Genomic DNA, 14,024 nt, shown 5'->3' with positions numbered 1-14,024 from the left:
CCCGGGCGCCCCCAGCGCGGCCGCCGCCCGGCCCCCAGCGTGGCCGTCGAGCCAGGTAGGAAGGGTGCGGGGTGGGGGTCGGGGAGCCGCGGGCGCGCCCCGGGCGCCGGACCCCACCGCCCGCTCCGCGTTCCAGGCGCCCCGCCGCTCCTGGTCGAGCGCGACCCCGACGCAGACCCAGCCTGGACGCTCAGGTTCAGCTCGTCCCCGGCCAAGTCTGCGGACGCCCCCCGCGCCCCCGCCTCCCCGACGGCGCTCCCCACTCTCACTCCGGCGCCCGGCCCCCCGGAGGACCACGCGCCCGCCCACGGCCCCGACTCGCCGCCGCCGCCGCCCTCCGATCCCGCCTGGGAAGAAGCCGACTCGCCGCCCGGCCGCCCGGAGAACCAAGCGCCTCCACAGTCCGCGCCCCCGTCGCTGAACGCCGCCCTCCTGCAGACCCTGGGGCACCTGGGCGACATCGTGGCCATCCTGGGCCCGCTGCGCGACCAGCTGCTGACCCTGAACCAGCATGTGGAGCAGCTGCGCGGCTCCTTCGACCAGACCGTGTCGCTGGCGGTGGGGTTCATCCTAGGCAGCGCCGCCGCGGAGCGGGGCGTCCTGGCCGACCGGCGCGAGTGAGGCCTGCCCCTATGTAGCGCCCCTGACCCCGTCCTGCTGCCCTCCCCCACATCTAGGTACGTTCAATAAAAAAGGTTGTTTTTCGCGTTTTAATCCCGTGAATGTGTGCAGGGCCCGCCTAGGTAGGAACGTTCCCCTGCAGGTAGGGCCCGCAGGGTTCTGGGCGGGTTAAAATGGCCTGGGATCCTAGGGAGGGGCCGAGAGCACCAGGCGGCCTGCTCCTTGGGTGGGTTGGGGTCTGTTGGGGTGGCAGCCAGGGCCTTCCCCAGGAGGCCAGTCTCCAGGGGGACGGGTCTGTTGGCACCTGGAACGTGAGATTGGGGTCTCCCAGGTCAGGCCAGACTGCCCACCAGCACAGACCTGCCACGCGGAGGGGGGCGGGGCACTAACCCCACCCTCGCACGGAGCCTGCTGAGCAGGCGGCGGGGGTGGGAATGGGTGGCCCAGCTCTGCCCGACCCTGTGGGGAAGGTGTTAGCTGCCGGAGCAGGCAGGGCGTTCCCAAAGTCCCACCTTGGCCAGGCCAGCCCCGGGCGCGGTGCTGGATCTGCAAAACGACTCCTTAGCGGGGCCGGGGACACACAGGCGGGGGAGCTGGTCCTGCCCCCAGGGAGGTGACTGTCCTGGATGCGCCAGGGGGTTGGGGGCTGGGAGGGCTGAGGCTTTCGACCTTGGCTGAAGTCAGGGTCCCTGCAATTTTAAGGCTATCAAAGTCACCCAGAGCGTTTACCAGCTCGTGGTTGAGGGCCCCACCCCAACCAGCGGGACAGGCCGAAGGGACTGGGTGGGGCCAGTGCGGCCCCTGCCTGGTGGAGGGAGGAAGTAGCCTGAGGCGCCTCACCAGCATAACAATGCAAACCGGAGTAGAGTGGGAGGGGCCCATTGCACCAACTAGGGGCTCATTCAGAAGGACTTAGTGGCTGCTCTGGGCCCGCCCTCCCTGGCCCCGTGGCTCCAACCATCCTGAGACCTCAGCAGCTGGTGCTGGGTTGCAGCCCCTCCCCCACGCCCTTTTCAGGAGCTGTGGGAGAAGAGGCCCCGCTGGACCCTCATCCTGCCAAGTTCCCCAGGGGGGCCGAGGCGATCTTTCCAGACCTACCTGAGCCCACCTTCTGCTGTGTGTCAGTGGCGGGACCTGAGGGCTCTGGGAGAGACCAAACCCAAAGAAGCGACTCCGAGTGTCACCGCTTGTAATACACGCTGCTGTGGCCTGCCTCAGTCCCGAGCTGCCCGAAGCCTGTTTGCAAACATCCCCCACCCCCCACTCAACCTGGAAGGTCAGAGCCACAGGCTGGGGGTCTGAGACAGCACTGGGCCACATCCCAGCAGACCTGCCGACCCCCAGGGGTAGGGACTGGCGTTGGTGTGGCCATCACTCGCGTCACCCAGAACCCTCGGCCCTGGAAAGGGCTGTTTCGAGGCAGAAAAAAAATCAACCTAAGTCTTCAAGTTTGAGACAAGGAAAATCCGCCTGCCTTCCTGCCGCGTTGGCTGGGGGCTATGTCCACGGCTTCCTCCTGGGGCGCCCTGGTTCTGTGTTGAGGTAATGAATCCACACGCTCCTTCCTGGATGGCTGCAGGTCTGCGGTGGAGTAGTGTGGGCGAGTGCAGTGCCCCAGCCCCGTGGCTAGTGTCTACCGTTTTCACCACTGCGGTTCCTGATGCTGTGGGAACCCCCGATCCCTCCTCGCCAGCCCTGCCAGTGACTCCCTGTGCCTGTGGGGTGAGGCATGTCCCTGCCCTGTCATGCTGGGCAGCCTCGGCTTGGCTCTGGGCACGTGAGGTGAACACACCGTGGTGGCACTGTTGTCCCTGGCTGCTGACACATCTCCCTCTGCCTGACCACGAGTGCCGGGCATTGTTTCCAGGAGGGCCGCCCGGAACCACTCCAGTCTGCACATTAGTCCCCTCTTCTCACTAAGGTGCCATTGGTCAGATTTACACCTTTCCCTCTTACTGTGGTAAAATACACAACATACGATTCACCACCGTACCCATTTCCAGCTGCCCAGCTCTGGCATCAAGCACACACACTGATGTGCAGCTGTCACCTCCATCATCCCCAGGCCGCCTCATCTTGCCACACTGAAACGCTGTCCCCGTCAGACACCAGCTGCCCCTCCCTACTCCTGGGAATCACCATTCCACTTCCTGCCTCTGAAGGACTCCTCTAGGAACCTCCTAAGTGGAATCCACCATGCTTGTCTTTTTGTGACACTTACTGCACTGAGCGCCACGTCCCCTGGTCCATCTGTGTGGTGACCTGTCACAATGTCCCTCCTTTTGAAGGCCGCGTCATGCGCCACACTCCCGTTACCCGTTCGCCCCTCCACGGACACTTGCTTCCAAGTCTTGGCCATGGGACTCGTGCTGCTGTGGACGTGGGTGCGAGCGCCTGTCCGAGGCCCTGCCTTCCGTTGTCCTGGACAGACACCCAGAAGGGAGTGCTGGTCCCCTGGTGGCTCTGTGTGGGGTTTTCTGAGGTCACCACACGGCTTTCCCGCGGCCACCCCGTGTCACATCCCGCCCCCAGCGCACAGGGTTCCGACCTCTCCACGTGCCCCCAGCACGTATTTCCTGTCTTTTTTTTTTTTTAAGATTTTTATTTGGGAATTGGGATGGGAACAGCATTGGGGAATCAGGGAAAGGGAACAGACAAGTTGCTGTCCTTTTGTTCTTCAGTCTAGTTGTGGAGGACGTTGCTTCATTGGCCCATGTTGGTGTTATTGTTGCGCTCCTCTCAGGTGAGGCAGATCGGTCACCAGCCTCTGGACAGCCGCTCATGGCGGCTCTTGGCAGCTCACATCAGCTGCCAGCCGCTCACGCTGGTTGCCGGCCACTCATGGTAGCTTACAGCAGCCCACTGCAGCAGGGGCTGCAGCCTACGCCGTCGCCGGTGACTCAGGGCAGCCCAGCTCCAGGTTGAGCTGTTGTTCACCATCTTAGCTGTAGAGGGCAGTGTCACTGGCCCTCATATGTGGGATCCGAACCGGGGCCCTGCTGCTCAGAGCTGGCGTCCCAAACAAGCTCTTAACCAACACGCCACTCGGCCGGCCCTGTCTTCTTTTTTTTTTTTTTTTTTTTTAGCTGAGCCATCCTGCCACCTGTTGGCAGCTCAGCTCGGGCTAGGATTCGAACCACTGTTGCTCAGAGCTCGCACTCTTGAGAGAGCTCTTGACCACCTGAGCCACTTGGCCAACCCGTTTGTCTGTCTTTTTGACAGTGGCTGTCCTAACAGGTGAGGTTGGCACCCTTTGGTGGCTGTCCTACAGCATGTGCAGTTACGGGGGTCGGTGCCACCTTGATGACTGCACATGCCCTGTCCAGTTGTTTGGTGGACCCACCTAGCTTGTCTTTCTGGCCAGTGACCATTTTCTGGTGTTAATTCCTGGTGACCAGCAATCTTACTGTCTTCTGTGCTGTGTGGAGGCCTATGAAGCATGCACGTCACTCATGTCCCTCACCAGCTCGATGACCAGCAGTGACCATGGCTGCAGCTTCAGAGACATGGGCTGGCTTTGTTTTTCCCATTTATCCCATGGCCTTTCTGTGCCACACCATTGTGTGTTTAGGACATTCAGGCCCACGCCACGACTGCACCTGAGTCCTTGTCGCCATCTGCCCCGTCACAAGCTGCTGTGGCGATGGCGTGCTCTGAGGCCACTCTGCTTCTGTGTGGGCAGCCAGTGGGCTGGAGCCAGCTCCTCTTTCCCCGAAGTGCCCGGGGCCGTGGGCCTCCCACCCACATCGACTCCCTTCGGGGCTGGCACCAGAGCAGATGTGTTTTCACACATCAGGCTCACACATCAAGGGTCAGCACTGCCCAGCCCTAGTGAAACCAGCTTCTTCTAATGCTCGGTACGTAGCTTGTGTGGGAACACCTAAGTGTTAAATGTGTTTTCTCCAAAGATGCAAGTAACCCTCTCAACCCAGGGCCTTGTTTTATCCCTGGCTAGAGCTACACTCTAATTAGGTCTGCTACCTGTGTTCCCTCTGATGTCCGATTGTCCCTAGAAATTTAACTGAACTAAATGTATTTATTTTTATTTTTATTTTTTTTTTGGAGAGGAATCGAACCAAGGGCCTTTGAGAGACAGTGAGACCCAGGGTCTCCTCAGCTTCACAGCAGCCGAGAGAACAAACCTCCGTTCTAACTTCCTGATGTGCAACTGCCCATCCTCTGCGTTTTCAGCGTCCATCTGTCCAAATTAGCGCCTCTTCCATCTGTCCCTCGAGTTATATCATCTGCATGATGCTCCTGAGATAAACGTTTTTTGACACTTGGGACATTCTACTGCCATCAGGGGAGGTGGGCCCCACCGGGCTTGACCTATTGTTTTTGCAAAGAACATATCCCCAAGGTTTTGGCAAATACGTTTATCCCTCATGTGATTTATGAGATAAGGAAGACGCCTCTATTTTCTGCAAGTTTTTGCCGGAGGCCCTCTTTTCCAGCTCCCCCACGCGGCCTTTGCCATGGAAGACGACCATTTCGCCAGCCAACGGAGCAGTGCTCTTGGTCCCACTTTACCTCCTGCATGGCTCTGCCGCTGAAGTTAGTTGTCTGCCAGAAACCATGTTGCCCTGTTATGGACTGAATGTTGGTGGCCCCCAAATTCCCATGTTGAAATCCTAACCCCCAAGATGATGGGGTTAGGAAGTGGGGGTAGAGCCCCCATGATGGGATTGGTGCCCTTGTAAGAGACAGGAGTGTCCTGGCTCGGCCAGTTGGACACCGCAGGGAAGCGGCATGTTTACCAGGAAGTGGCCGTGGTGGAACCGCCCACCAGGCCCCTCCAGCCTGCAGGGCCTGAGAAATCAGCGTCTGTTGTTTAAGCCCAGCCTGTGTTGCTGCTGCGGCAGAGCCTGAACTGACCAGGCACGCTGTTCCCAGTCCATCACACGGGGGCATTCGGATTTCAACACCGAGTCACTCCAGCAGGAGTCTGCCAGCCAGTCGATGACTCCTGTCCTCTCCTCACCATTCCTGCCCTGGGCACCAGCGCTGGGGCGTGACTGTGCCAGGCCTTCCTGCCGTCATCCAAGGGGGTGCCACAATCCTTCCCAGTCGGGTTTTCCTACCCACACAATGGGTCTCGTCTGTTCCTTTCACCTGCTGGGCACCCGGGGGCACTCCGTCCCCACTCTTGTTTTTTGAGCCTTTGGTTCCAATCTGTTCCTTCAAGGGCCCTTCTGGCCCCAGGGAACCTCAGATCAGGAGGCCTTACTCCTGACTGGCTGGACTGGGAGGCGACTAACCCCACTTGCACTCTCTGGCGGGTCTGCTACCAGGTATTTCACTAACATCTGTCATCGTCCCTAGAGGACCCTCTCCCAGGAGGCCTGCCTTGGTAAACAGAACTAGAGGCCCTTGTCCCACACCGTGCTGGCTTCGCTTTGCCACCCTGCGCTGCGTACCGCTAAGGCCTGCTTCCAGTTGCTGGCAGGCCTGCCTTCCCAGGGTCAGGGCCACCTCCGCTGTTAGAGCTCTGTGGTCTGTGTGTGGTGTGCTCAGCCAGGTACACTCCACATCTGTGGGTGAGCCTGTTTTGTGTCCCCCGTCACCAGAGTTCTCTTTAGTCCCCTAGCTGATGCCATCTGCATCAGCTGTCATCTTTGTCACCAGAATCTCCCAGAAGTGGGTCCCTTCCTGAAGACCCAGGGATCACTGTCCTTATCATATTTATAAGGAGGCACCACTGTGTCTCCTGTCATCTGAGTTGTCTGGTTCACTGCTGTTTCTGATAACACCGGGCACATACACACAGCCTTTGTGTCTGGACAACACATGTGCAGCAGACGCTGGGAGAGAAACTTTTTGAAGCTGCACTGTCCGTTGCCACAGCCACGTGTGGTCACTGAGCTCGAAACGTGGCCAGTGCAACTGAGTAACTGGTTTCTAAACCTAAACTAATTTAAATCACCTTATGAACACACATCATTAAGGACCAGTCAGCAGTCTGCAACACACAGTTAGAGATATGATGTACCTGATTCCACATTCAGTCCTTACATAAAATTCTGTTCTAGTCTAGTGTTGTATGTCGTTGGTTTAAGGTCCTATCTTCAGAATATCGCCTTTAAATTTATATTTAATTCGATCAGCAAATCCCATTTCTTTCACTAAAGTGTGAGACCTTCCAGCAGTGACCTGAAGCGATTCAGGCCTGACGTTGCTGTCGGCCACCGTGTACAGGTCTCATCCTTTTTAAGAATCACACATCCCTTTACTGTGTCAACCTGTGTCCCGCACAGCTGACCCTTCATGGCTTGTGTTCTTTTCCTCTCTCCGTGCTCCTCACATCAGCGCTGGCCTGAGTGGGCAGCTCGAACGCACTGTGCTGGCAGGAGCGTCCTAAGCCCAGAAGCTGACTGTAGGGGGACCTGCCAAGAGTCACCCCCAACAACACCTCTTCCTTGTCTCAGCTGTTGACCTGCTGGGTTCTGGGACCCCCATTTCCCACAACAGCCTTGCCCTCCAGGGCCCTGCCTTCCCTCATCCACCTGCCCCTGACAGTTCACGCTTCAAGGGCGGGATGGGAGGCTGGGCCCACTCCCCACGTCGCCTGTGGCAGCAGCAGGCAAAGGCTCTGCCCTGGGGACAGGGACCTGGGCCCCCTAGGAAAGGGGGGACGCGAGAGAGGAGCCCACTCAACGGGCAGGGAGACCCTGACAGGTAGACGGAAGTGAGCCTGTCCCCAGGGCCAGCCACCTTCAGATTGGCAGGCGGGGATCTACCTTATCACACCTGCAGCCTTAAGAATTTGCCACTCCCACCCATTAGGTGCCCTCTCCCGAGACTCACCCAGTTAGGGCGGGGTCATGCCCACCTCGCCCCCACACTCACACCTTGGAGCGTTCCACAAACAAGCAGTTGGGGTCCCCAAAGTAGAGGGGTCCAAGGGGACTGCGAAGGTCGAGGCGGCAAGGAGGGGGCGTGGCGGCAGGGAGGGGCGTGGCGGTAGGGAGGGGGCGTGGCCGACTCCGTGAGATCCGAGGCGGAGGAGGGGCTGGCGGGCCCGAGAGTGGGATGGCGAGGACGGGACGGTCCGAGCCGGCGGGACCGCAGGACCGGGTGCGGGACGCAGGGCTGAGGCCGCCGGAAAGCCCGTGGGGGGGGGGTGAGTTTGGAAGCGTGTTGGGCGGGGCTGCCCGGCCTCCGAGTGACAGCGGCACTGGGAGCGTGCGGAGCGCGTCCGTCGTTCAGCTCCACGCCCCGCCACCCCGGGGACAGGTGGGAGGCGACTCCGCCGCCTGCAGGCGCGGGGTTTGGGGAATGTCGCCCCGGCTTAGCGGCCCGCGGCCGAGAGCGCAGGCCACGCCCGCAAGCAATCACGAGGCCTCCGAGGAAGGCGGCCTGGGGCTGCCGCGGGGTACCAACCCCGGGGTGCGGGTCCCAGAGCCAGGGGAAGGGCGGGGTCCCGGCAGCCCCAAGGGCTGCTCCAAAGCCAAGCGAGGAAGCTGAGGCCAGGCGTGGGTGACACAGCTGTCACTGGCTTGAGCAGCCAGGGTTAGAGGGACGGACCCGGAATGCAGGAGGGGACGGGAGACCCCACTGGACAGGAGCAGCCAGGCGAGAGGGCAGCATGCCGGAGCCCCTGACCGTGCTAGAAGGAACGACAGAGGGACGCTGGGAGGGAAGGGGGCCGCCCAGACAGCAGCCTGGAGCTGGAGGGGGCTCCGGAAGGAGGGGCTCGCTGACCCGCTGAGGCGTCGTCTCCTTTGGACTCAGGAGGGGTGTTGGGGGGAGGGGGGCGGGGACCTGAGAAAGTGAAGGCGGAGGCCCTTACAGTCCGGGATTAGGGAGGAAGCCTCTCTGCACTGGTGGGGGTGCCGCGGGAGGTGCGGGCATGTCGGCCAAAGGCCAGAGGCCCGGCCCCCAAAGACTAGGAATGGACAGATGCCAAGAGCAGCAGCGACGCGTGTGAACGCTGACGTTTCCTAAATTACAGCTTTGGCGCACAGTTGGGCAATCCCAGCAAATGTAGCTCTTTATCTAGAGCACGTGGAGCTGTCCTGGGGGAAATCCTTCCTTCTGCCGGGTTTGTGAGGCACCCCACCCCCCACCCCATCTGTCCCAGAGGAGCTCTGCGCAGGCCCCCACCGGCCAGGCCTCTGTCGCCAGGTAGCAGAACGTCCACGTCGCGTTGGCCCCAGGAGCCTGCCACACACGCGTCTTGGGGCCCCGCTGGTCACTTCCAGGGATACATGGCGAGTGATTCAAATCCCCATCCTCAACCCCGCGGAGTCCGGTGACCGAATGCGGTCGGTGCAGGGGCCCGAGGAACACCCGAATCAGAGGCGTTGCGGTCAGTACCCGACCCTTCACCCAGACCCGGGGCCAGAGCGGCCGGTTCCTGCTGTGCCCGTGGGAGTCCGGCTCCCACATTCCTGACCCCTTGCTGCCAGAGAGGCTGGGGAGGCGGCGCTGGGGTGTTAATCCCGGGGCGAGGCCCGCGGGCCCTTTGATTCCGCGGACGGGGGCGCGGAGGTGGACGTCGGTGCCCGGCCCAGACTGGCGCCGGCGCCCCAGGAGCCCAAGCTGCTGACCCGACGGTCTGCACCAAAGCCCCGGCGTAGGCTTGGAGGCTGGACCAGAGCCGGCACCCGACTCCGGCCCCCGGGGGCGCTCGCGGACTCCGAGCCGGCATTCGAGGGGTGTTCAGCTCCGGGCAGTGTTTTTTTTTTGCCCTGAACGCACCGGGTATGCGTCTGCCGGGTCCTGTCCAGGAGACAGATGCGGTCGGACAAGGTTGGGAGAGGGGTCCAGGTGAGGCGGCGCCAGCCTCGGGGTCGGGCCGAGCGCCGCGCTGTGCCCACCAGGCTGAGCCTGCTGCCTCCCCCAGAGTACCAGGTCCTGGCCAGTTCAGGAGTGAAGCGGCCACAGGGACAGGGTGACCGTCCTGAGGGCACTCCCCTGAAGCTCGGGCTCCATAGCCTCCGGTCCCAAAGGTGGCAGCAACTGAGTTACAACCCGCCGTCTAGGTGGTGAGCCTGTTGGCCTTCCTGCTGGGTTCCTCCTGCGAGCGCGCAGGCAGGTGCCCCTGCCCTCAGCCAGCAGACCCTCCTTTGTGTCACCCAAATCTGGAGGCAACTTCTGGCACCAGATCGAAACCCAGCAGAAGGGAGGGGCGTGGGCTGGAGGTGACGAGACCGAAGGGCTGCGGTGCCTGGCTCGTGGCAGTCGCCTTCCATGAATGCCAGCCTTACATTCCTACCCAGCCAGACAAACCTGGACACAGCAAACACTGGTCGAACCCACCCTGTCTTGGGAAGCAACCTCTCTCTCAGTTGCACAGTTGTCACCTCGGCACTGCAGACCCACAGGGCGGATGGAGAGGCAACCAGGGGAGAGAAGATGGTCTGGCACCCCACAGGACAAGCCCTCAGCTTGGGAGCGGAGGTGGGAGGAGCCATCCTCACCTTCCGACAACCTAGGCCTGCTGGGGTGGGGGTGGGGAGAGATAAAGGGATGTAACAAGTCCGCAGCCACCACATCTCCCTTAACCGTTGACCGCAGCCCCGCCCCTCCCCCAGACATCTTGGAGCCGGGGGAGGTGTGAATGGCCTCCTTTGTGCCTCTGAATTGCAGGCAATTAGATGCTACTTATCTGGGGGGATTTGAGCCATCTATGCAAACCCACCTCCCACCCGCTTCTCCTGAGTTTATAAATGCAGCCCAGCCCCGCTAAACCTGAGGCGATCCAGTGCTCAGCGCGGCCCCACCCGCTCGCCTGACCCCCACCGTCCAGTCATGCCTCCTTCCTCCACACCGCCCGGCGGCGGAAAGCCGGCCTCCAGCTTTGGCTCTGTGGACTGGCTCTCCCAGAGCAGCCACGTGGGGTGCTTGCACACCTCCAGACCCGCTGACATCTCCTGGGGGAGCCTCTCTGTCTCAGCCAGGGTGTCCAGCAGTTGGGAGGCCCCTCAGACCGTGGGCGTGGAGGAGCTGAAGTCCTCAGAAGCGTCTGTGCCAGGGACATCCACAGCTGGTAGGTCTGGGAGTGTGGGGGTCCTTTCCTTACCAGATTGGGATGGAAGTTGGAGAGAGGCTAGCATGCCCGGCCACATCCAGTGTGCCCCGGAAGGATGAGGGACCCAGGGGCTGGGGTTGGGGTCCCGCCTTACCCCTCTGGCAAGTGGAAGCTTCCCCCGGGAAGCAAAAGCCACAACGGGTTTCTCTCCTCCACCCCTTGGGGTTCCTCTTCTGCAGCCTCCCCCTAGAGGGGCTGGACCCCTGCCCCCCGCCCAGGTCCCCACGCTGAGCCGGCGTTAGCGCTTCAGTGCACATGGTTTTCAAGTCCGTAATAGTCCTGGACTCATTTCTACACGTGCCACAGGGTCGCAGATAAGTGTGTCTTAAAGCTTGTGACACCTGCCCAGGTCACAGGGGTGGTTGTGCCCCCCCACACACCCCCACAAAGCTGGCGCTTCAGTTTGGCATCTAGGTTTTGGCCAGTCCACAGTCCACCTGCGATCCTGCAGGTTTGGCTCCTGGGCGGCCAGGACTCTGCCTGAAGACGCAGCCTCTGCGTTTCCACAGGCGTCAAGTTGTGACTTTCTGCCGCTGGGCTCTAGGTCTCGGCGGCTCCTGAGCCTTATCTGGCCCTTTGTCATTTGCTGGCGGCACTTACTCAGTTTATCTTTCACTCTTTGTGACTTAACCATTGGTTTAGGTTTAAAATCCTACATGGTTGAAAGTGGAGGTTGATATCTGTTAAGTTTTCATTTTTAAGCAAGTTTAAGTAATCTTGATTAAGTAGTTTTGTACTTTGATGAGGTGAATTTTAAAATTTATTCTCTGCAACCAGTAGCCCCCTCCAAAATCCAGCCAAACGCCCTGCATCAGAACCCTTCCCGCTGACCAGTCACACCCCCCACCACCCCACCCTCCTCCACAGCCAGGGCGTGCCCTTCTTGTGCGTGCACACTTCCAGGTAAGAGTTAAAACTGATTTTGTAAAACCTGCTTCCCTTAAAACAACCGCTTGGCATTTGGTCAGACTTGTGTTAAGACCCCACACTGGCTGACCTGACGGCGTGGGGGTGCTGAGTGCCATCCCCCATCTCCTAATTTAGAAATTAGAAAATGGTACCGGCATCCTTGGCTCTTGTCATCTCCCAGGATGGAAGTCAGATCACCACAAGAAAGCTCAGGCAAGAGGCAAAGGTTTATTAAGCTTGCGCAAAAGGGAACCAACACCGAGAAAGGGACGGTTCGGGTGGCTCCCCGAAAGCAGTTGGGGCAGGGTTGAAGGGAGCGGGGCGGGGTCTCTTGGCGCCTGCGCAGTGCGGCTACACGCGTCTTCCTGCGCGCATGTCTCATTAGCATGGTAAAATCTCCACCCCAGGAGTGGTTTTTAGTATTTAAATTAGGGAAAGGTCACGTTAGGGATACGCTTGGCCTTACTGCACATGTGCTGTGAAAGGGACAGCCCCTTGTTGCTGCTACGAGGATCTTTGCGTTTTGCCTGGCAAGGCTCCTTGCCCATCGATGGTCCCCAGGTGGTACCTGAGGGCCGACATTTGTGAAACTTATCGGGTTCCAGCAGCTGACCTTTCTGGCTAACTCAACGCTAGGAAGCTGCCTTCCTGTCTCCAAAGCAGACTTGCCCGACACACAGTAGATCCTGGTTCGCGGTGACAAAGGCTGCTTTCCCAGCCCCTCAGGCCTTTGCATAGAATGGGCTCCACCAGCCCTCACTGCCACCCACCCCTCACCTGGTGAGTGAAGGGAGTTCCTTGTCTGCAGGCAACAGAAACTGCTTTCTGGGTGGGTGTGGGGCGTGTGGAGGCCACCCTTCAGGAGGGGACCGAGTGCTCTGGGGCAGCGGGTGAGGGGTCTGCGCCAGAACTACTGTCCCATCCCAGCCATCTTTTTGTGATAGCCACGCCCCTGCCGGAGCCACATCTCTGGACCCTATGCCATACTTGGCTGGGGGTTGGGGCTGTGGGACAGCAGAGCAGTGGAGGTTGTTTTCAAAAGTGAGGTAAGGGAGGGCGGTCTGCACTTCCTGACACCCCAGTCATATTTCTTATCACTGTGCCTGCCATCTGCAGCCACAGCGCTGTGGCACCTGCCAGGCGAGGGGAGTGGGTCACATGTGGGCTGCACCCATAGCTAGATGGACTCAGCGCCCTCCGCCCTCCTCCAGGGATGAGCAAGGAGGCAGGCAGCGCGCGGCCTCCACGCGTGCGCACGGCCTTCACGGCGGAGCAGGTCAGCACCTTGGAGAGCTCCTTCCGGCACCGCCGCTACCTGGGCCCCCTGGAGCGCCGGAGGCTGGCGCAAAAGATGCGGCTGTCCGAGGTGCAGGTGAGGCCCGTGGGCCGCGCTGGGGCAGGGCGATGGCCTGCTGTTCCCCTCGCTCTTACCTTGTCTTCCCCACAGATAAAAACATGGTTTCAGAACCGCCGAATGAAACACAAACGCCAACTGCAGGACTCGCAGCCGAGCGCCCGCCTCCCTGGAGCTCTCTACGCGCCCCTGGCTTTCTGCCCACCACCTTCTGCTCCGGACAGCGGCCTGCAGCTGCTGTACCCTTGGGCATCCCTGCCTCAGCCCTTGGTGCTGGCACAGCCCCCTGGCTCCTTCTGGGGCCCCTGCCAAGTGGAGCACGCCTCCGTGGCCTCAGCGTGGGCCCCAAGCGGCAGGCAGCCTCTGCTGTGCTGCCTGCCAGACCCGGGGAGCCAGGTGCACGCGCTGGGCCTGGCCTTGTCCACGGGGTCCTGGAGCCTGTGTTTCCTGCCGGAGACTGGGGATGCCTTTTGAGGATGCATGGCTGCCCGGAAGCCTGCAGCTGGCGTCACATGCCAGCCGTCTTACACACACCGGGTGTGTTCACAGCTGTGCCTGGCATCTACCTGGCCAGACAGACGTTCCCCACTTACACTGATATCACACTGACATCCTGGTGGGGCCTCCTGCTGATTCACAGGTGGGACCCGGGACCCTGACCTGCATTAAGATTCTGAGGGTTTACAGCTGAAGACATTTTAAAGCTGTTCCTTCCCTGACAGCTACTAAAGGTTTCATTCAGGAAGTCAAAAGCCAGAAGCGGACTTGTTCTGTGCTGGGCTTTTAGCATGTGATAAAAGGATAATTTATTCAATATAAGGTGTCGGATAAACTGGTTTCCCAGTTAGAAAAAATAAAGTTGGACCTTTCTCCCGGGGCCAAACACACATCCCCACTCTGAGTCCCCAGTTTCTGGTGCCCAGGCTGTGATCCCGGGGGTAGGAGGCAGGGGCAGGGAGGGGGTATAGACACTCCCATGAACCCCACAAGCAGAGTGGACATGTTGGGCTTGCTGAACAGATGCAGCCCCTCCGGTCTCTCAGGGGCATCTGGGGTGACTATATACCCCCTGGTACAGTGACTTAAAATGCAGCTCTCTGGGACACA

The 14,024-nt window shown here is 60.4% G+C and overlaps 2 protein-coding genes across 2 annotated transcripts in view; both read left to right on the top strand.

The window, feature by feature from the left end:
• The window catches only part of UTF1 (undifferentiated embryonic cell transcription factor 1), a 2,717-nt gene extending 2,096 nt beyond the window's left edge, over positions 1 to 621 (top strand). The window contains exons 2-3 of the mRNA XM_019644074.1: positions 16 to 55; positions 137 to 621. Of these exons, the coding sequence (XP_019499619.1) occupies positions 16 to 55; positions 137 to 621 (525 nt within the window). The remainder of the gene's footprint in view (positions 1 to 15; positions 56 to 136) is intronic.
• Positions 622 to 10,374: 9,753 nt separating this feature from the next.
• VENTX (VENT homeobox) lies at positions 10,375 to 13,391 on the top strand. The gene is made up of 3 exons (XM_019644073.1): positions 10,375 to 10,612; positions 12,775 to 12,935; positions 13,011 to 13,391. Exons 1-3 carry the CDS (start codon positions 10,375 to 10,377, stop codon positions 13,389 to 13,391), a joined length of 780 nt encoding a protein of 259 aa, XP_019499618.1.
• Positions 13,392 to 14,024: the final 633 nt, after the last annotated feature.

Source organism: Hipposideros armiger, unplaced genomic scaffold, assembly GCF_001890085.2.
Source record: "Hipposideros armiger isolate ML-2016 unplaced genomic scaffold, ASM189008v1 scaffold_85, whole genome shotgun sequence".
Taxonomy (NCBI): Eukaryota; Metazoa; Chordata; class Mammalia; order Chiroptera; family Hipposideridae; genus Hipposideros; species Hipposideros armiger.
Note: the sequence above shows the minus strand (reverse complement) of the source record. Positions and strands in the feature narration are given on the sequence as shown.